Source organism: Ziziphus jujuba, chromosome 3 (genome assembly GCF_031755915.1).
Source record: "Ziziphus jujuba cultivar Dongzao chromosome 3, ASM3175591v1".
Taxonomy (NCBI): Eukaryota; Viridiplantae; Streptophyta; class Magnoliopsida; order Rosales; family Rhamnaceae; genus Ziziphus; species Ziziphus jujuba.
The window spans coordinates 10,680,035-10,702,017 of NC_083381.1; the positions used below are offsets into that span (position 1 = coordinate 10,680,035).

Here is a 21,983-nt window from a genome sequence, read left to right on the forward strand (position 1 = left end):
GTATTGTGAAAATAGACATAACACCTAAAGTAAGATAGTCATGATTTTTAAAAAAGTACTCTTCAGTAGTAATATAGATTTTGAATGTCAAGGTAAAAGCATTTCTAGGGATGAATGTAAAATATTATTGTATACATAATATAGAAATTGACAATATTGATATTTAGATGCATAAATAGACAATTAATAAAAAATTATTCTCCAATGCTATGATGCAAAAAGGTTATTCAAGACTATTAATGGCTATTAATTGATTGCATATTATATTAATTTTTTCTTTTTTTTTTTAAAATTATTTTTTAAAGAAAATTGGCTTTTATGGTAAATAGAGAATTTCTAATAACAAATATCACTTTGATAATATTTAGGCTACAAGAGCTTAACATTTATTTTAGAAATATTAATCTTGGTAGTACCAAAATATTGACCAAATTCATTTATCAAAATGACATGTGTTAAGATATTATTGATTGAATTTATATAATCCAAATATAAATAAGTGAACTCTTAAACAGATGAGCGAATCATATAAATAAACCAATTAAATATTTTTCTATCATCTGTCATATCGCTTGGAATATAAATTTGATATTATTTTATAAATTACCATTAAGGAATTTTTTTTAAAAAAAAAATGTTATCTATATTCCTTATGTATTATGTTTATTTTTCACAATCCGCATCTTCAACACGCTGAAGATGCTCTAAATGTTTATTTTAGAGACTTTATCTAAAATTCTTTATTTTCCATAAAAACTAAATTTGTTTTAGAAATTCATTTATCAAAATAATACATGTTAAGATATTATTAATTGATATTCATATAATCTAAATATAGATAAATGAACTCTTATATGGATAAATGAATCATATAAATAAACCAAATAAATATTTTCCTATTATCTATTATATCACTTGGTATATAAATTTTGTATTATTTTATAAATTACCACTAAGGAATATATATATTTTTAAATGTTATCTATATTGCTTATGTATTATGTTTATTTTTCACAATCTACATCTTTAGCATGTGGAAGATGCTCCAAATGTTTATTTTAGAGACTTTATCTAAACTTCTTTACTTTCCATGAAAACTAAATTTGTTTTAGAAAGTTATTTTTAAAAAAGAAAATTGTTGATAGGGTAATTAATAACTATCAATACTTATTTTTCAATTTTTACTTATTGTTATTATTATTAGTAGAAAATAAAATTTTAAATTATATATTTATGCCTTTTATATATCAACATTATAATTTTTTTTTGGATGCATAATAATCCATTTTAATCATTAAATGCCGTAACAGTATGACCCTACGTGGCTCATACTTTTTAGATTTGATTTGTCAACTCTTTCTAATTAATGGAATTAGTATTGTCTTAAATAAAATTACTATTTTCTTCGGAAATTTTTTTTTTCCATATTATTAAGGGCATACAATTACATTTTAGACCTTTTTCAGTGATACAACAAATTATGGCTTATGACAGTAATTATCACTACCATTACTATATTATTATATTATTATTTACAACTTATTGGCTGGCGGCTAGGCTTGGGTAGGGTAGTATGGTTAGCCATTTGTTTTTGTTATTTTTTGGTTCTTGATTCTTTTTTACTGTTTTGTAATTTTTTCTATTTATTTTTTAATAGTAATTGTCCTTTTGATTTTCTAGAGTACCGGAAATATGTCCTTGTTGGCTTTCGCTGTCTTAGTCATTGTTTATTTAAAAAAAAAAAAAAAAAAAACTTGAAATAAGGCAACGTCAAAGGTTATAAATGTTAGTAATCGTAAAAACAAAAATATTATTTTATAGTCTTTAATTAAAGTTGTAAACAAGCTTGAGGAGTTTGTAATTAACTTGACTTCGATTCAATTTTAACTCATTCGAAACTAGATTTGTAAAGAAAACAAGTCAAGTTTCAGCAAGAAACAAAGCTCTCAAGCCAATTTTAAGCTAATCTTAAGCTTTTCATAAACGAGTCAAATCGAACTTAACCAAATAATTTTAAAATTTTGTAAATTTAAACCGGATTTAAATATTTTTAAAATCATTCAAGTTAAATTTAAAAATACTAATATTCAATTCGATTCGACTAATTTACTTTTTTATTTTCAATATAAAAAGTTCGAATCCATAATTTATTTAACATAGATGTAAACAGTTTACTATTTCATCTTATTAAAGTCTTGTAAATGAGATAGTGTTTTTAGTCTACATTTTTATAACGAAAATTGTAGATTGATAATATTTAATTTGATATTTAAACATTAAATGGAAATCTCATTTGTCAATTTGGTCAAAGGTCAACTCCTAGGTATGTGGGATAATTTTCTAAACCTTTTTAAGTTAGTGAGGATTTCCAAACCTCGAAAATTTAAATACATTTTCATCAAATATAGATGGTACATGGAATTTAAAAAGATCATTTATTTATTTTTTCACCTAAATTTAATTATGAAGATATATACACGATTATTTGCAATTAGCATGTTATTCACGTATGCTTTTAGCAGACAGTCTTTCCTTATTTGAAGCAAACTGATTTTCAAAGAAAAATGTGATCCATAGTTAAAGCTTTTATTTATTTATTTATTTTTTGGTAAATGATCAGTAGTTAGAGTTAATTAAACGTTAATAGTCAACACGTTCACATGGTCAACATGTTGGACAACAAACTAGAATAAAAATTTTAAAAAACAATAAAAAATTCATGAATCCAATGTTCTAAACATTAAGGGCCGTTCCGTAAAGTTTTCTAAAATTGTTTTTATAAATCAATTTTGAAAAATAAAAATGGTAAATTAAAATTTTCAATTTTTAAAATTTTAAAACATGTATGGTAATATATTTAAAAATATTTTATAAGAATGAAAAAAATGGAATCATATTTGGTAAAGAATAAATAAAATATATATTTATATGGAAACTAATCTTTATTCTTTAAAATGATAAATATTATCCACAGTTGTACATGATATGTATTAAAATTGGTACATATTTATATAAAATAAATATTTTTAATTTAAAATGATAATTATTATTAATTTCCTTTAATATCTATAAATAAATTAAATTTTAGAGATACATGTAAAATGTGTTTGGGTTGTTTCTTAAATTTATCCATATTTTAGAAAATGTTTCAATTTTTCCATATTTGGTACTTTTAAAATAGCGAACAAATTTTTTATTGTTTTTCAATTCGTAAAATCAAAAACCATTTTGCCCAATTATATTTTTTAATATTGCAAGAGATATTAATTACTCCTTTCTAAGCAAAATCATAATTTCCAAACCATATTCTTCTGCAAAAAATATTCACTAATTAAGATCCTCACCTTTTTCCTTACTTTCACCACTCTAGCAAAACTTTAACAGCTTTATCAAATGCATCTTCAAATGATATTTTTCCTAAAAACAAATGTCAATTTATAGCATTTTATGTGTACGATTTGACCCAAAAAAATTGCAATAACTAGTAAATAGTACTTTTTAAAGTGTACATTATTATAGCGAAAATGGTAGAATGATAAATATTTATTTTGGGAAGGGTTAACTAAACATATCACAAGTCAATTTAGTCAAAAATCAACAAGCATGTTTGGTATGTGGAATATATATGATAGATTTTAAATTTTAAAAAATATCTATTCATTTGAATATTTATTCCTCCATTTCAAAAAAATAGCTATTCCTTTAAAAAAAATTTAAGAATTGCTATTCGTTATACTTACCTATTTAAAATATATTCAAATTAAAATTGATTGTTCTAAACCAAAAATATATAAATAACTATAAATTATGATTTTTAATTAATTTTTATCAAATTTGATATTTTTGAAAAGAAATTTTTTTTTTACAAAGATTAAACATTCAACCTAATTCAAGATAATATAAACAAACATATTAATAAAAATAAAAATATCTATTCCTTTTCTCTTTTTTAATTCATATGAATAAACATTCCTATTTTCTTCGAAATAACCATTCTATATACCGAATATGAATGGAGTTTTCCAAACTTGTAAGATAAATGATGATTTTCAAATTTTGAAAATCTAAATATATTTTTATCAAACATCATGAAGTAGATGAGAATTTGCCATTTGGAAAAAAAGATAATTCTTTGTTTCACCTAGATTTAATTATGAATATATAGACACCATTGTTATTTACAGTTAGCATATTGTTCATGAACGTCCAAGACACTCGAATTAATCCATATTTAATAGATTAAAATTAGCTAAGGATTTGGGGAAAAAATAAAAAGGTCATTGAAAGAGCATGTATTGTTCATGTTCTGAGCAGTAAGTCTTTCCTTATTTTAAAGAAAGCGAGATCCATAATCCGAGATAATTAAAAACTAGAAGCCAACATATTCAAACATGGTCAATAATATGTTTGTACAACAATTGAGAATAATAAAAATCTTTTTCTTTTATTTTATTTAAAAAATTAAAATTCATCAATCCAATGTTCTAAAACATTTTAATTCAATTAATATTACAAGAGAAAGATTAATTACTCTTTCCTAAGCAAAAAATCAAAATTTCCAATCGTATTCTTCCGCATAATATTCACTAAGATCCATACCTTCTTTCATCATCTTCCTCACTTTTTCAACTCTTTCTAGCAATCCTTTAACAGCAATATCAAATGCATCATCAAATGTCCTCTCCATATTAGACCTCCAATCTCCATATATTACACTTGGAATCAACTTTATCACCTCCTCTCTCATTGCCATAGCTTCATCTTTGGAAATTCCAAGCAATCTCTCGCTCACTTTGACCCTTTTCCTTCTTATATCATTTTCTGGTATGTATACTGAGTATTTGAGATAATTCTTTGGTAAATGCCACAAATATTGAGAATAAGCCGTACCTGGATGGAAAAAAACTGGAATACAACCTGCCAAGATTGAATCAAAAGTTGACCTTCTTGTAGCTGAATCACCAACTGGTTCTAAGCAGAAAATTGATTCCTGATACAATCCGATAACATTGGCAGGCTCATCACATCTATTGGATCCACCACATGGCATGAATTTGCAAAGTTCCAACGAAGATTCACACTCTTTGATCAGCTCACTCCGGATTGAAAACCCGGATTTAGGCCTTGGTGCACCTGCAAAAGAAAATAAGTATTTTCTTTTTCTCTTTCTCATTCTCTTTTCCCAAACAAGCACCTGGTTTTCCTCTGAAGGATGGAAATGAGTGGGGAATGGGATGGCTTTATCATTGTTCCACAAGCTCGCTTCCATTGTCAAAAGGGTCATATTTCTTGATTCTGGCAAGAACATGAGCTTGGAACCCCAATCGGCTTCCTCATCTGTTTTTCTCCTCAGATCCCATGCAACTCTTCCTCCAACGAAGAAATGGTCTCTCCCCCACATTGTTTTCCATTCGGGTTTTCCCGACAGCCAATCGACGAGTTTTCGAGCAGATGAATCTCTTGTTGATATGTTGGAGCCCCATAGGTGTTGACCAATATCTAGGCCAGCATAGAAAGGGACAAAGATTGCTGAAGCCATGGATGAATCATTGGTTAAACATTTGTACCTCTTCATCCTCTCATGGAAAATGACATCTGAGGAATATTGGTGGGTTAGAAACCAACCATTTTCCATCAAAACCCTTTTGGAATTTTCATCCTCAAGCTTGGTTCCGAATCCATTGTTGGATAGATAGCCACACATGTCTTTCCATTTTTCAAGATTATGGCAATTCTTGAGCAAATCCTCATTGAATTGGCTTGGAAGGTCATGGACATAAATGTATTGACCGAAGCACGAACCAAAATGATGATCGATTTCCGTACTCTTGTTCCTAGTGATATTTGGTGTTGCTTGTTTGCCCAGAAAATTTCTAAGAAAAGAAATTGGTTTCTTATGATCCACAGAGTTTGGAAGTTCAAACTTGTGGACTAAAAAGGTGACTGTAAAATTTTCATTGCTTTTAGCTGAGTAATAGAGTTGAAACGAGATGAGGCATAAAAGAAAGGGAGAGAGTAAGACAAGCCAGAATGGAATTTTGTAGCGGAATTTTCCAACGGCCATTGATTTTTCCGTCTCCATCAATAAAACAATGACATAAAAAATTTGTTTCAATTAATAACAAAAAAGAAACTAAAACTCTTTAAAAGGTGGGCGAATAGGGAGGGAGGGGGGAGAGAAAGAGAGGTAAGATTGTCTTCCATGAATTGTGAGATTGAAAGAAGAGAGTTTAATAATTTGTTTGAAGAAAGATAAGAATTCAGGAAGAAGCAAGCCATTATATATTTATATATATCATAATTAACAGGTCAAGACTATTTGATAGAAAACCGTCCAATTTCCTTTATCAGCCCTTTGGGGAATTTACTTCACAGGTTAAAATTTAAATATTCATTTGGGTTTATAAGAGTTTAAACATGTTCATTTCGTTTTCTAAGGTTTTAGTATTTTACTGGACTTATATAGTCAATTGATATATTTTTAAATCTCATTTTTTAAAACAATTCAAAAGTTAATAATAAATTATAATTATAAAAGCATGAGAATGTCATGAATGTATATTTTTAGTTTTTTTGTAAATAATTAAGCAACTTGATAGTAACAGTGATATAATCATGAAACAAGTATTACTTACAAGTTTTTCGTACCGAGGGTTTGAATCCCTCCTTTTCCGTTTTCATTGATACCTTGCTATTTTCTTTCAAATTTCTCGTGAGTTCAATGTGGATAGAATTGGGACACGACACTCTATAATTTATATATAGAATTGATACCTATATATATGAAGAAATGGGCGAATGACGGGAATTGAACCCACGCATGGTGGATTGACAATCCACTGCCTTGATCCGAATGAATCATCCTTCCTACGGAGGGAAATCTTTCCCATTTGATCTAGGTCTCCTATTGGCTCTATGAAACAATTGAAGACATCCTATTACACGTTCTTGATAAGAGGAAAAAGTAAAAATATTAGAGATTAAAGTAAGAATTTCTTTTCGTAACTTATTAGATTACCACTGGTCTCCTGATCCTAAAAGCTTAAGCTAGTAGGATGTGGGTTTATTATGTATATCACGCTTTTTGTGTCTAATATTCTCTCTCACTAGTAGGCCATTTTTGGTCTTTACAGTAAATGGGTGATGGATCCTTTGTGTCTAACATTCCTCCTCACTTCTAGAATAAATGAGTGGTAATGTGACGGTCCTTCCAATAAATCAGTGGTGGATCCTTTGTGTCTAACATTCCCCCTCACTTCTAAGCCATTTTTGGTCTTTACAATAAATGAGTGGTAATGTCACGGAAGTGGGATTCAAACCTAGGTTTCTAGGATTTTGAGCTCTGATACCATGTTGAATTGCCACTAATCCCAAAAGCTTAAGCACATAGGATGTGGGTTTATTATGTGTATCAAGTTTTTTGTGTCTAACACATTTCCCATTTAAAGTTTTGTTGATAAATTTTTTTGACAAATAATTTAAGCCTTCAATTAATATGATCTAATGTGTAAAAAACCCTCAGTTTTTATATCATATTCAAACACCCACCACTACTTGATAAAAAAAAAAAAAAAAAATCTTCAACTCTTATTGGCTTTGAGAAGGGCCCTCCATGGTTTTCCAGTTTGTTGAATATGGATCTATTGCCCACTTCTATTAACAAATTATTCTCTTATTATCCAAAAAAAAAGGAAGAAAAGAAAAGAAAAGAAAAAAATATATCTCTTTTTCATCAACTCTCTATATTTTTCCTAGAAAAGCCGAAAACTAGGATTTGTTAATTCATTTGGCATTGCTTACTTTTTGCTACTATTTTGTTGATAAGTTTAATTAGAACATATTTGTGATCTAATTACTGTTTAGTGGGTGTTTTAATTAGAACTTGGAGATAATTCATTGAATGGAAAAAGGCAAGAGTGTGTGAGCGTAAAAGAGGGTAAAAATCGAAACTAGTGTGAAAACACGAGTGTCGAGACCTTGTTTGAGTAAAACACATGAGGGAGTGAATTTGGTGAGTTCTTATTTTATTATTTATACTAAAATTGCAGATTCAAGGTTGAGAAAAGGAGATCGACCTTTAAGAATTAATGAAGAATAGTCCGTAAGATTCCATGGCGGTTCTCGAGGTTCGGGGAGTGGTGAGCAAACGGACATGAGGGCTATCTTGGAGCAACTACAGTGGATGAATACTCAATTTTACCATTTAAATCAAAAGATAGACAGGTTAGAAACATCCCAAGGAGTGCCAAATATAAGGTTAGATGCTCATGGAGGTTGAGGTCGAGGTCGAGGTCGAGGAGGCTAAGGGTGACCAAGAGAGGAATTCGGGGGAAGTAACTTTGGAGATGACTTGGATGTGGGGTTTGATGAAATTTTTGAATCTCAAGAAAGGCCAATCCATAGGAGACCAGTAAGGAATGAAGATGGTGATCTAGGGAATATCTACGTAACCATTCCACATTTCATGGGAAAAAGTGATCCAGAAGCTTACTTGGAATGGGAGGAGAGAATGGAGATGATTTTTGATTGCCATAATTATTCGGAGGCCAAGAAGGTGAAGTTGGCAGCAATGGAGTTTGGTCATTATGCACTCCAATGGTGGACCAATGAGCAAAACACCCAAAGGAGAGTTGGTGATGATTTGATGGCTACATGGCGACAAATGAAGGGAGATATGAGAAAGCGGTTCGTACCATCATATTATCATAGGTTGTTGCATCAAAAGCTTCAATCCCTATCTCAAGGAAGTAGGTCTGTGGAGGATTATTACAAGGAGATGGAGATGCTTACGATAAGGTTAAACATGAATGAGGCTAGAGAAGTAACCATGGTAAGATTCCTTAGTGGTTTGAATCGTGAGATAGCCAACCAACTAGAATTGCAACAATATGTAGAATTGGAGGAGATATTGCATGTGGCTATTAAATTGGAGCATCAATTCAAGAGGATGGGTGTAGGCTCACGGTTTAGAGGAGTTTCCAATAGCAGAAGATCAAATCCAAGTGGCTGAAGAAACAATCCAAACTATGAAAGCAAGCCAAAGCCAAAGGTGGGAGAAGAAAGCACCAATTGACCAAGAAAGGAGCTTAAAGCCGAATCTATCCAAGCACATAAAAATAAGATAAAATCTGATCCTAAACCTTCAAGATCAAGAGAAATTATTTGTTTTAAGTGCCAGAGACGAGGACACATCGCTAGCCAATGCCCGAATAGAAGGATCATGGTGTTAAAAGGCAATGGTGAGCTAAAGTCAGAAAGTGAAGAAAGTGAGTGTGAAACCGAGCAAGAGGAGGAGAAAGAGCTTGAAGGTGAGGCCAAAACTTTGAATGCTTCCCATGTTGAATTAAGCTTGATTTCTAGGAGAATTCTGGCTGCATACAAAGATGAAGATGAAATTCAAAGAGAGAACATCTTCCACACCCGATGTGAAATCCAATGGAAGATTGGTAGTATGATTATTGATAGTGGAAGTTGTACCAATGTAATTAGTAATCTTGTGGTAGATGAATTAGGTTTAACAACTATTAAACATCCAGAACCATATAGATTACAATGGCTTAATGATTGTGGAGAGATGAAAGTTAAAAAACAAGCCAAATCAAAATTCAGCATTGATAAATATGTGGATGTGGTTTTGTGTGATGTTGTGCCTATGCATGCGGGACATATTTTACTTGGTAGGCCTTGGCAATTTGATAGAGATGCTATTCATTATGGTAGAGAGAATAGTATTTTTTTTAGATTTAAAGGTAAGAAGGTCAAGCTGGAGGCATTAACTCTTACAAAGGTGTACAAAAATCAAATACAAATACAACAAAGAAGGGTGGTTGAACAACTCAAGGAGAAAGCTAGCATGGCCCCCACGGCAACAACACCTATCCAAGGAGTCCAAGCCATGAAAGACCAACCAGGTAAGTGTTTAAAACCCAACTTAAATGGAAAAACCAAGAGAAGGCCGAAATTGGAGTGAAAAAAAATGAGAAACCCAAGGGTGAGAGAAAAGCCGAGAGTGAGGAAGGTAGTGTTGTGGCCGAGAGAGAGAAAGGGAAAGAAAGGGAAGAAAGAAAGAATAAAAAATTTTATTTAAGTTTTGGAGATGTAAATAAAGCTATCTTGAGTAAGAAACCATTGCTGGTCATGATTTATAAAGATAATTATTTTAATGATCAAGCTAACCTTGAAGAACTTGAATTGATAAGTTCAATTCTTTCTCTTTTGCAAGATTTTGAAGATGTTTTTTCGGATGAAATTCCAAAGGGCTTACCACCAATTAGAGAGATTGAACATCAAATTGACTTTGTTCTAGGGGCTGCCATACCTAATAGGCCTGCATATAGAAGTAATCCCAAAGAAACAAAGGAGCTACAAAAACAGGTAAGTGAGTTCCTTGATAAATGTTATATTCGTGAGAGTATGAGTCCATATGCTGTTCCTATTTTATTAGTGCCTAAAAAAGATGGTTCTTGGAGAATGTGTGTTGATTGTAGGGCTATAAATAATATCACCATTAAATATAGACATCCAATTCCTAGATTAGATGATATGCTTGTTGAATTGAATGGTGCTTGGATGTTTACTAAAATTGATCTTAGGAGTGTATACCATTAAATTATGATGAAAGAAGGTGATGAATGGAAGACCGCATTTAAGACTAAATATGGGCTGTATGAATGGTTAGTCATGCCTTTTGGTTTAACTAATGCACCTAGTACTTTTATGAGGCTTATGAATCATGTTATGTGTCCATTTATTGGTAAGTTTGTGGTTATGTACTTTGATGATATTTTAGTGTATAGCCGAAACTTGGATGACCATGTAGACCATCTTAGACAAGTTTTAAATATCCTTAGGAAAAAAGGTTGTTTGCTAACATGAAAAAGTGCGACTTTTGCAAAGATGAGCTTGTTTTTCTAGGATTTGTAGTAAGTGCTGCAGGAATCAAAGTTGATCAATCTAAAGTTCAAGCAATCAAAGAGTGGCTGACACCAACATCTATCACCCAAGTGAGGAGCTTTCATGGTTTGGCAAGTTTCGCAGTACCTTTGAATGAAGTTGTAAAGAAGAATGTTGGCTTTAAATGGGGGGAAGTACCAGAAAAATCTTTTAATTTGTTGAAAGAAAAATTATGTAATGCACCTTTACTAGTTTTACCAGATTTTTCTAAGACTTTTGAAATTGAATGTGATGCTTCAGATGTAGGTATTGGAGCTGTATTAATGCAATAAGGAAGGCCCATAGCCTACTTTAGTGAGAAATTAAATGGAGCTGCACTAAACTACCCGACATATGACAAGGAGATGTATGCTTTGGTGAGGGCTTTGAAAATGTGGCAGCATTATCACATGCCAAAAGAATTTTTGATTCATATGGATCATGAATCTTTGAAGCACATTAAAGGCCAAGGAAAGCTCAACTAAAGGCATGCCAAGTGGATTGAATTTATTGAGAATTTTCCATATGTGATCCGCTACAAAAAAGGTAAGGAAAATGTGGTTGCCGATGCATTATCCCGAAGGTATGTTCTATTTTCTACCTTAGATGCTAGATTACTTGGTTTTGAACAATTAAAGGAATTTTATAAGTATGATAGTGACTTTGGTAAAATATTTAAGACCTGTTTGAAACATGAATTTAATAAATTTTACATATTTGAGGAGTATTTGTTTAAGAAAAACAAAATTTGTGTACCTAATTGTAGCATTAGGGAGTTACTAGTTCGGGAAGGCCATGGGGGTGGTTTAATGGGACATTTTGGTATTTTTAAAACTTTATCCTTGCTACAAGAATATTTTTATTGGCTTAACATAAAGAGAGATGTTGAGAAAATATATGAAAGATGCTTGAAATGCCAAAAGACTAAGTCCACATTGAAGCTGCACGGATTGTACCAACCTTTGTCGATTCCTTCACATCCTTGGGTAGATTTATCTATGGATTTTATTCTTGGTTTGCCTAGGTCAAAGACAAGTAAGGATTCAATTTTTGTTGTTGTGGATATATTTTCTAAGATGGCACATTTTATTGCATGTAATAAAACTGATAATGCATCAAATGTTGCTAATTCATTTTTCAAAGAAATTGTGAGGTTACATGAAATGCCTAGGACTATTGTTTCGGATAGGGATGTTAAGTTTTTAAGTTATTTTTGGAAAAATTTATGGGCTAAGTTAGGTACTAAGCTTTTATTTTCAACTACTTATCATCCACAAACTGATGGACAAGCCGAAGTAGTGAATAGAACTTTGTTTGCATTGTTGAGAGCATTAATTAGTCGAAATTTAAAAACTTAGGAGGATTGTTTGCCACATGTTGAATTTGCTTACAATAGGTCTTTACATTCAGCAACTAAATTTACGCTTTTTGAAATTGTTTATGGTTTTTATCCTTTGATTCCATTAGATATAACATTTTTACCTTTAAGTGAACGTGCTAATTTAGATGGAAAACAAAAAGCTGATTTTGTGAAGCAGATTCATGAAAAAAACTAAGGCAAATATTGAAAGGAGGACCGAGCAATATGCAAGGAATGCTAATCAAGGCTGAAAACAAGTTGTGTTTGAACTGGAGATTGGGTTTGGTTGCACCTAAGAAAGGAGAGGTTTCCCGAATAGCGGAAATCAAAATTGATGCCGAGAAGAGATAGACCTTTTTAAGTTTTGGAGCGGATAAATGACAATGGTTACAAACTTGATTTGCCGGATGAGTATAATGTTAGTGCTACATTCAATGTTGCTGATTTGTCTCCTTTTACTGCAAGTGATGACTTTGATTTGAGGGAAAATCCTTTTCAAAAGGAGGGGAATGATGCGAATCCGCCCGAGCTCGCACAACCGACAACCTGCTGGGGTGCTAATCCGATACGAATGAAGACCGGGCCGATCACTTGGGCTCAAGCTAAGAGGTTTAAGGAAAACCTTGCTGCCTTTATCCAGGGAGTAATTCATTCTCAAAAGGGCTTGTCCATACCTGAAGATACAAGGACTGTTTTAAGCATCCAAGTGGTGGAGGTTGATATGGACCATGGTAGCTATCATTAGACATCATACATCGGACATCGGACATTTTACATCGGACACCCATACATCAGACATTTATCTTTGAACATCATACACCGGACATTTTACATCGGACATCTGACATCCGACTTCAGACTTTGGACATCAGACATAACTTAGTTCGGACATCAAGCAGACATAAGTTAGCTCGGACATCATAAATAAGTTAGCTTAGTTGTCAAACTAGTCAACTCGTTTCTTAATTTACGTTTGACTTTTTGGGTTTTTATTTATTTATTTGCTGGAAAATAAGTTTATGAAAGTTATTATTTTATTATTTTCATTGTAAATTAATTAATTTCTAATTCAAAATAAGAGAATTAATTAATCCAAATTAGATTAGGAAACGATGTGAAATTAGGCAATTTCCTAATTGGATTCTATGTTGGCCGAAATTTTCTAATCCTTTTAGGGTTTTACTTTGCCAATTCAAAGCCTATTTAAAGGCTTATTTTCAATGAGAAATCAAGGTTGAATTTTATACAGAAAATTATTTGTCAGATTGAATTCTCTTTGTTCTTTTGAACACCTAAAACACCATTAGTGAATGAGTGTTTTAGTTTGACTTATCAATAGGCCTTCCATCACCTACTGTGGCGTTTTCATTATATACCAAGGTTTCTAATCACAGGTTGGTTAGGGAACAAGGTGACCATTAGAACTTAAACATAATTAGATCCTGGCTAATATAATACAAGTTTAGGAGCAGGTTGTCTTAGGTTTGTATCAAGAATGTACGCTATGGAACCGCAAAACAAAGAATATAAAAGCAAAGTTACCTTGGCACCGGTGTGGTACTGGCCAAAGGCACTCTGACGCTCAAGTCAAATTACGAATTCACAGTTCTCTCCATAATTGTCCTTGATTGTAATTTTTTTTTTTAGTATATATCTTGAACGGAGGTCCCATTGGTACCTTTATAACGGTTTTAATATTTTATTGAACAAATTTGAAGCATATTCTCAGGAGGATTTTGAGGGTTCTGTTGACCGGATTTGAACTCCCTTTGAATTCAATTTGAAATGATTCTACGAGATTTTGACCCATCTTGATTGGATTGTTCTTTCTTCTAAGATTCTGAAATCCTGATATTTACTCATGTATTGTTTGTTTCTATGGTTCTTTCAGGTTTTAGGTAGTTCTGTTTTTATATCGGATCTTGCATTATCATGTCTTGCCTTCGGACAACTTGTCTTGACTAAGATATCCGAGGTTAATTATTTCAGATGTATCAGACTTTTGACTTGTGTTGTCCCGTTCTTAACTGAGGTATTGTAGCTATTAGGATATTATCGCTGATGTTGCTGCTTATTAGACAAACTTTGCTAACATGTCTTGTGATGTGTTCCTATCGAATTAATTTACCCGTACAGATAGCCTCCCCCCCCCCCCCCCTTCCCTTTTCGCGGCGAACTCTTGGCAGTGTGGAGTTATATCACTTGGAAGAGTTGTAATCCTATAAGCGTTTCATTTATCGGTGCCTTTTGAGTTTTCCATCTTTTCAATCTTCTCTGGAATGATGTTATCAATCCCAATTGTTGGATACATAGTGGATGGTCGTAAGCTTTCATGAAGGTTATGAAGAAATTTTTCTATCTAATTTGCAAGTTAATATTTTGTGGAGCCTAGTGGAGTCCTAACGAGTGTGAAGCCCAGTCAGAAATTTATTATTTCTTTCCAAAAACTATGCAAACCGAAGAAGACTTGGCGTGGGTCTTTGGACTTTTAACCTCCCTTTTTCATCGTGTTGCTTTCGCATTTGGTGCTCCTTCTAACTTTCTGGTTAGTTTTCTAGCCATAATCTTTAATTTTGATTTTCTTTTTTTTGTTGTGCATCTGCTTTCCTTCACTAGCTTAAGATGTCGACTCCAAGGGACAACGTTGAAACCTTTAGTGAACATAGGGATCCATTTGTTAATAGTAGTGATATGTCTTTTTCTAGTGATGATTCATACATTTCTTGGACCGAAACTAAGATGAAACATACTCACGATCTAAACCCTTCTGACAAAATCAGGGAAGGTAAGGAAGATGAGGAATTTGTTCCTTCGGCCAAGAATAAGAAGGCCAACCCAAATAGCTTTATTTCTGTTTATAAAACTGTAGATGCATTAAGCAATATCTGAACTATATATAGGATACCCAATTCAGTTAGGTTAACTCCTGTCGTAAAGGAAGAACGTGCGCCTTCGTGTCATCTTGGTTGTGTATGCCTATATGAATACTTTTTTGACTTAGGTCTTTGTCTTCCTCTTCCTCTTCCTCTTTTTATCCCCGAGTTCCTTTCCTACTTCAATTTTTCTCCTAGCCAGTTGATGCCTAACACGTGGAATATTCTCCTAGCCACCCAAATTCTGATTAACCTTCACAACATTAACTTGCAAGCAAATAATCTTCTATTTTGGTATGAAGTAAAAGAGCATTTTTGGAACTATTACTGATATATTTTGCATGACCGCCGAAACAAAAAATTATTCACCGATACTTCTTCTGGTGAAAAATATTGGAAGAGAAAATATTTCTTTGTTTCGAGTGAATGGGATTGTGAAGTCCCGGATTCGAAGCCAGTTAGAACAGACTAGAATTTATTTTTTGGTGAACGTCTCTGCCATTTTACACTTTGATGTGCAAGTTTCCCTCTTTTGGTTTCTGATTGTATACATTACTATTTGCAGACCCTAGCTTGAACGCGCTTCCGGAGTATTCCGAGGATCAAATTGCAGCTTCAATTCAACTTGCATCCGTAGAAGTTTTTTCTTTGTCTAAGATTCTTACTTCCGAGAACTTCGAAAAAGCTGGTCTTAATATGGCAAATGAGAGAATTTTCGATGACATTGACCCATTGAGCTTCAAAAGATTAGGGAAGCCAATAAAGCCAAGGCCTGGAAGAGAAAAGAAGGCCTTGAAACCCATACCGAAAAGGTTGCATGTGAGAAATGCCAGATTGTTCCCTTGGCTTTACAAACTATTGATGGAGCTCAGGTCATCATATCTAACCCTCCTGTTAGCTCTACAATTTTGGTCGGTTCTTTTATAAACCAAGGGTAGAGAAGTCAATCTTCAAAGAAGATGAGATCCGAGGGTGTATGCGACATCTGAAGGATCTTTTAGTCAGAATCATCTAATGGAAAAGAGGTGGTGGTTACTTTTCTTGAATATTTCTCGATTCGTAACTCAGAACAAGATTTGCTTAGTTTTAGCATGGCCATGCTTCCTTTTGAGGATGAGCAAAAGATGGTATCTTATCCCACTTTGTCTCTCATGAAGCAAGCTGCTACTCACATGCATTTGATGGCTCAGAAATGTATTGTAGCTGCTGAAAGGGTTAAGCCCTTGGAAGATAATGTGAAAAGGTTAACTATCTTAAATACTTCTTTAACTCGGAAGAACCGGGATGCCGAGACTTCGTTGCTCGCATTTAGGGAAAAACTTGCTAGGATGGAGGAGGAGAGGTACAAATTAATATCTTAGCTTGAGGTTACAAAGCGATATCTGATAAAGAAGACAGTAACAGCTGAAAATGCCACTAAAGCTCTTGAAGAAAGAACTGCGGAGGTCTTAAAGCTTTCTAAAGATTTAAAGAGGTCCATGGTCGTTGTGAGTATTATCAAAGCCAATTGTTTAGATAAAGGGTATCGTCGCGGCTGGAATGAGTGCAAGAAGAAGTATGTGATTGATAATCCACTTATCGTATCTCCTGCCGCCTCTTTGTCGAGTGATGCTGTTTTCAAACTCTCGGACATCAAAGATGAGGATGAAGTCTCGGGTCGGATCTCAGGCAATGTTATCGAAGGAAGATTCGAGGTTTTTGTTGATTCGAGCTCGGATACCATGCCCCGCAGCTCTGTTCCTCCTAACTCTGTAGGTCTAAAGTCCCTCGACACTACTGGTGAAGATGAGCTTCCTGATGCTGTTGCTGAAAATCCTAATCTTGATAAATGATATTCTTTTTTTTTTTTTGGATAAATTTTGTTAACACATCAAATTATGTTTGCGGATAAACATAATTTTGTTACTCTTGCTTATGGATAAACATCAAATTATGTTTGCGGATAAACATAATTTTGTTACTCTTGCTTATGGATAAACTTTTATGTTTGTAGATATACTTGATTTTATTGCTCTCCTTTATCGCTTATGGATAAACGTTGCTTGTTATCCTCGGATTTATATATATATATATATATATATGTATATATATAAACCTTGTTGCCATAACGCTGTTGTACAGAATTCATATGAAAGGTTGGTTTTCATTTTATTATTCAATCAAGCTTTTGATTTGGCAAAATGCAATAGAACTTAGAAAGTTCCACTTTTTGCTCTTGCGTTTATTTGGGTAATAAAACGATAACCAAATATTTTGATCTACATTATTATTTTTCCTTCCAAAGCTTGATTGGATAATAAAAATATCGTCGCAGTGTTCTGTTGAATATCAATTCTTCAGTTTCAGATGGTTCTTCTTTGAGTTTCATGAGCATCTTTTGGAGAAGGCTCCGAGGTTCTACGTGCTTAGGATTCTCGAAGAGAAAGGATCCAACCAATGAATGGATTTAATCATCCACTTTGGGATGAGGAACTTTGTCTTTTGATCTTCACAATTACCATTGGGCAGCTAGTGAAATTGTATGGCATCAAAATTTCTGCCACTTGTAGCCCTTCTGTGTGGAACTTGTTTTACACTACAGACTTTGTAGCTTTTAATAAGCACTTAAATTCGCTATTGTAATTATGTCATCCGATGTAGTCTTGTAATTTCATTTGTAAATTGAATAAAATTTCACTTTCGTCGTACATGACTTTGTTCTGATGTTGTTTGCATTATGTTGATCTTTGATTTTCTCTTTAAGTCAGAAAATTGACTTACTCGAAGGGAATTGTTCATTTTCCATTTACTAAGCTTTGTTAAACTCATCGATTTTATGTGCTCAAATTTGGAAAGTGATTTACATAATGTTATAACATTTTGTAGCGTTTTGATTTGGTTACTCATCCTTTCTGTGGGATATTGGATATAGCTCCTTTGTTGCTCATTTATGTCCGGCTAAACCTTTTGGGTTGAATACTAGACCGAGCATGATTTCTTATCATTTCCCTTCGACATAATCAAATTATAGTTCGTCCGATGTGCATTTGTCAAGTTATTTGTAATCGACCTAACGCCATGGCTAGTTTGTTGCCATTTTTTTTTTTATTTTGTTTTTCTTTACTTTTGTTGTGTCCGAATAAATTCTGTTGCAATTTTATTACTTTCAAAGACTGTAAATACATTGATTACATTTTGTAGCCTTTCAATTTAAGAAGAATGGTGTTGAATGATAAATTCTCAAATTATCTAATTGCCAATTCCTTGGGATAACTTTACCTTTGAGACTTTGAATTCTATATGTTCTTGGCCGAACAACCAAGGTAATTTTGTAGGGTCCTTCCCAGTTCACCCCTAACTTCCCAACATTAGGCTCTTCACTCCCATAAAAAACTTTTCTGAGGACTAAGTCCCCTTCTCGAAAGATCCAAGGTTTGACTACTGAATTATAATGTTTCACTACTATATGTTGATATTGTGAAAGTCTAATAGAAGCAGCCTCTCTCATTTCTTCAGTTTCATCAAGCACCTGACTCATTAACTAATCATTATGTTGTTCGAGGTTCCCACTTGTATGCAAATTCCTTTATGAAATCTCGGCAGGAATGACTGCTTCGGTTCCATAGATGAGAGAAAAATGGGATTTGATTTTTTGGGGTTCAGACTGTTGTTCTATAAGCCCATAGGACTCCTGGGAGTTCTTTAGCTCATAATCCTTTCGAATCCTACAATCGCTTTTTTAGAGTATTTAATATACTTTTGTTTGATGCTTCTGCCAGGCTATTTCATTGTGGATGTCTTGGTGAGGAGTATCGGAGCTCTATCTTCCATTCCTAAGATAAATTTCTAAACCCTTTGCTGATAAATTGGGACCCATTGTCAAAGATTAACACTCTCGGTAGACCGAAATTGCATATGATAAACTTCCTTATAAAATTTATTAAATGAGATTCTTTGATCTTTGGGTAGGCTTCCGCTTCGATCCATTTTAAGAAATAATTAGTTGCTACCACGATGAATTTCCATTGTCTCGTAGCCATAGGAAAGGGACCCATTATATCAAGTCCCCACTGGTTGAAAGGCCAGGGACTTGACACATGTGTGAGTTCATTTACTGGTACGTGGTGTAAAAGAGCAAACCTCTGGCATTTATCACATTCCTTCACGTACCTTCTGCAATCCTTCACCAAGGTTGGCTAGTGGAAACTGTGTAACCTTATTTTTCTAGCCAGTGCTCTTCCTCTAGAATGATTGCCATAATGGCCTTCATGTACTTCAACCGTAACTTTTAATGCTGCTGCTGGTCCCACACATTTCAGTAGCAGCCCTAGGTAGGATCTTCTATAAAGTTCTCCTATGAGGATACAGTATCTGGCCGATCTCATTCTCAATTTCCTTGCTTCGGATTTATCTGATGGTTGAACACCACTGTTAATATATACACAGATTGGCGTCATCCAACTTTTCTCTTCCACCTGATCAGTTACCGAGAGATTTTCTTCCTCGAAAATACTTTTGTTTGAAAGATACTCTATAAGGATGGTTCTCTTATGATTGGTTTTGATAGAGGAGGCTATATTCGCTAGAGCATCTGCATGATTATTTTCATCCCTGGGTAGTTGCTTTATCTCGATATCCTTGAACTTTTCGATCAGTTGTTTCACCTTTTGCAAGTATGCTACCATCACGGGGTTAGTAGCCAAAAAAATTTTCATTTACTTAGTTTACCACCAGTGTCGAGTCATTGTGTATCTTCAGTCTTCGTGCTCCAAACTTGTGAGCCAAATTCGATACTGCAATTAAAGCCTCATACTCTGCCTCTTTGTTTGAGGCTTTAAATCCAAAATGGAGCGAATGTTTAATAAGCTCTCCAGCTAGCATTTTCAGCAATATTTCTACTCCTGAACCCCGTTTCATTTGAAAATCCATCTACGAACAGGTTCCATAACTCAGAGTTTCTTTGCTCAGACCTATATTATGACTCTGCTTCGGATACTGCAAATTCAGCTATAAAATCGGCTAATATTTGAGATTTAATAGATGACTTTGGGACATACTCAATCTCATGATCTGCAAGTTCCACTATTGACATTGCCATTCGTCCTGCTAGATTGGGTTTATGCAGCAGAGATCATATAGGGTATGGTGATACAACATCCACTTTGTTGCTCTGGAAGTACATCTTGATCTTTCAGACCATCGTTACTAATGCTAGTACTAGTTTCTACATGTTCGTGTATCAGGTTTCAATATCTGACAAAATTTTATTGACGTAGAAAATTGGATATTGTTTTCTACCTTCAATTTTTGTTAATACCGAACTAACTGCTTTGTCCAATACTGCAAGGTACAACTGAAGCACGTCTCCGGGATTTGGCTTCACCAAAAAGTGAAGTGAACTTAGATATTCCTTCAATTCTTGAAACACTGCTTCACATTCGTCGGTTCAAACAAAATCTTTACACACTTTCAAGACATTGAAAAATTTATAACTTCTGTCTGAGGACCTTGATATGAATCGGCTTAGAGCTGCGATTCTACCGTTTAGTTTCATCATTCTTTTTTGGTCCTAGGTGAGGGTGTGTCAATCAAAACTTTAATTGTTTTGAATTTCCTTCGATCCCTCTTTGGATAACAATATGACCAAGAAACATTCCTCCTGGGACTCTGAAGGTGCACTTGAAACCCGAAACATTCCTTTAACTTCATCCTATATTTTTCTAATACATCTAAGGTTTGCCTCAAGTGATCTAAATGATCTTCAGCTTTGGCTGACTTCGTAAGCATATCATTTATGTACAACTCCATCGTTTTTCCAATTTGATCTTTGAATGTCTTATTCACCAGTCTCTGATAAGTTGCACCCCCATTTTTAAGTCAAAAGGCATTACCTTATAATAGTAAATTCCTCGGTCTGTCACGAATGAAGTTTTCTCCTGATCTTCTGATTTAGTTATACCCTGAATAAGCATCTAAAAACTTAACATCTCATGGCCAGCTGTTGCATCTACCAAGGTTTCGATCATTGGGAAAGGGAAACTGTCTTTCGGACAAGCCTTATTTAGGTTGGTAAAGTCAATGCAGACTCGTGGCTTTCCATTCTTTTTCATTACTAACACCATGTTTGCTAGCCATTCCAGATAATGGAGTTCCCGGATGAGTCCACTATCATTTTTTATAGCACTGTCTTTCCCTTAGTGAGAATGGGCACGGTCACTTTCCCCATAACTTAAATCGTCTCCCCATTGAATCCGACTAAGTTCATGGCATCGAGTTTTTCTATATTGTCATTTTTCCACTTTATTTTATTTATTGTTGATAAGAATATGATGTCAATCGAACTGCTTGCATCTACTAAGATTTTGGAGACCAAGTTGTTTGCCATGTCTATTTTAATTATCAGCACATCATCATGTGGCATGTGCAAACCTTTCATGCCATGATTTGAGAAAAAGATCAAGGGTGATGATTCCAGTTTGGGAGTTTTTTGGCTAGGTGAGCTCACCAATGCCATTTCTGCCAGCTTGATATGCTGCTTTCTTTCTTTCATGGAAGGTCCTCCACATGCAAAGCCGCCGTGGATGGTATTGATGATGTTATCATATTTTTTCTGAGGTTGTTCATCCTTTGTGTCCAGCTTCTTTCCTTTTGACATGAATTCTTTCAAGTATCCTCTCTTAATTAGGGCTTCAATCTCCCACTGCAGCTATCTGCACTCTGCAGTAAGATGACCGTAGTCATTGTGAAAAGCATATAACTTTCCTGTGTCTCGGAGTCGAAGATCTGTTGTCATTTTCTTTGGCCATTTCATGTACTTCTTCCCTTCTAATTGTTCAACC

At 33.7% G+C, this 21,983-nt stretch overlaps 2 protein-coding genes across 2 annotated transcripts in view; one reads left to right on the top strand and one right to left on the bottom strand.

Annotated features, from left to right (window-relative positions):
- LOC107422148 (putative lipid-transfer protein DIR1) overlaps positions 1–21,983 on the top strand; it is a 324,822-nt gene that overhangs the window by 215,527 nt on the left and 87,312 nt on the right. The gene's annotated exons all lie outside the window — the stretch shown is intronic.
- LOC107422152 (probable xyloglucan galactosyltransferase GT14) lies at positions 4,545–6,064 on the bottom strand. The gene has a single exon (XM_016031560.3). The coding sequence runs from the start codon at positions 6,062–6,064 to the stop codon at positions 4,550–4,552; it is 1,515 nt and encodes a 504-aa protein (XP_015887046.3). The 3' UTR covers positions 4,545–4,549.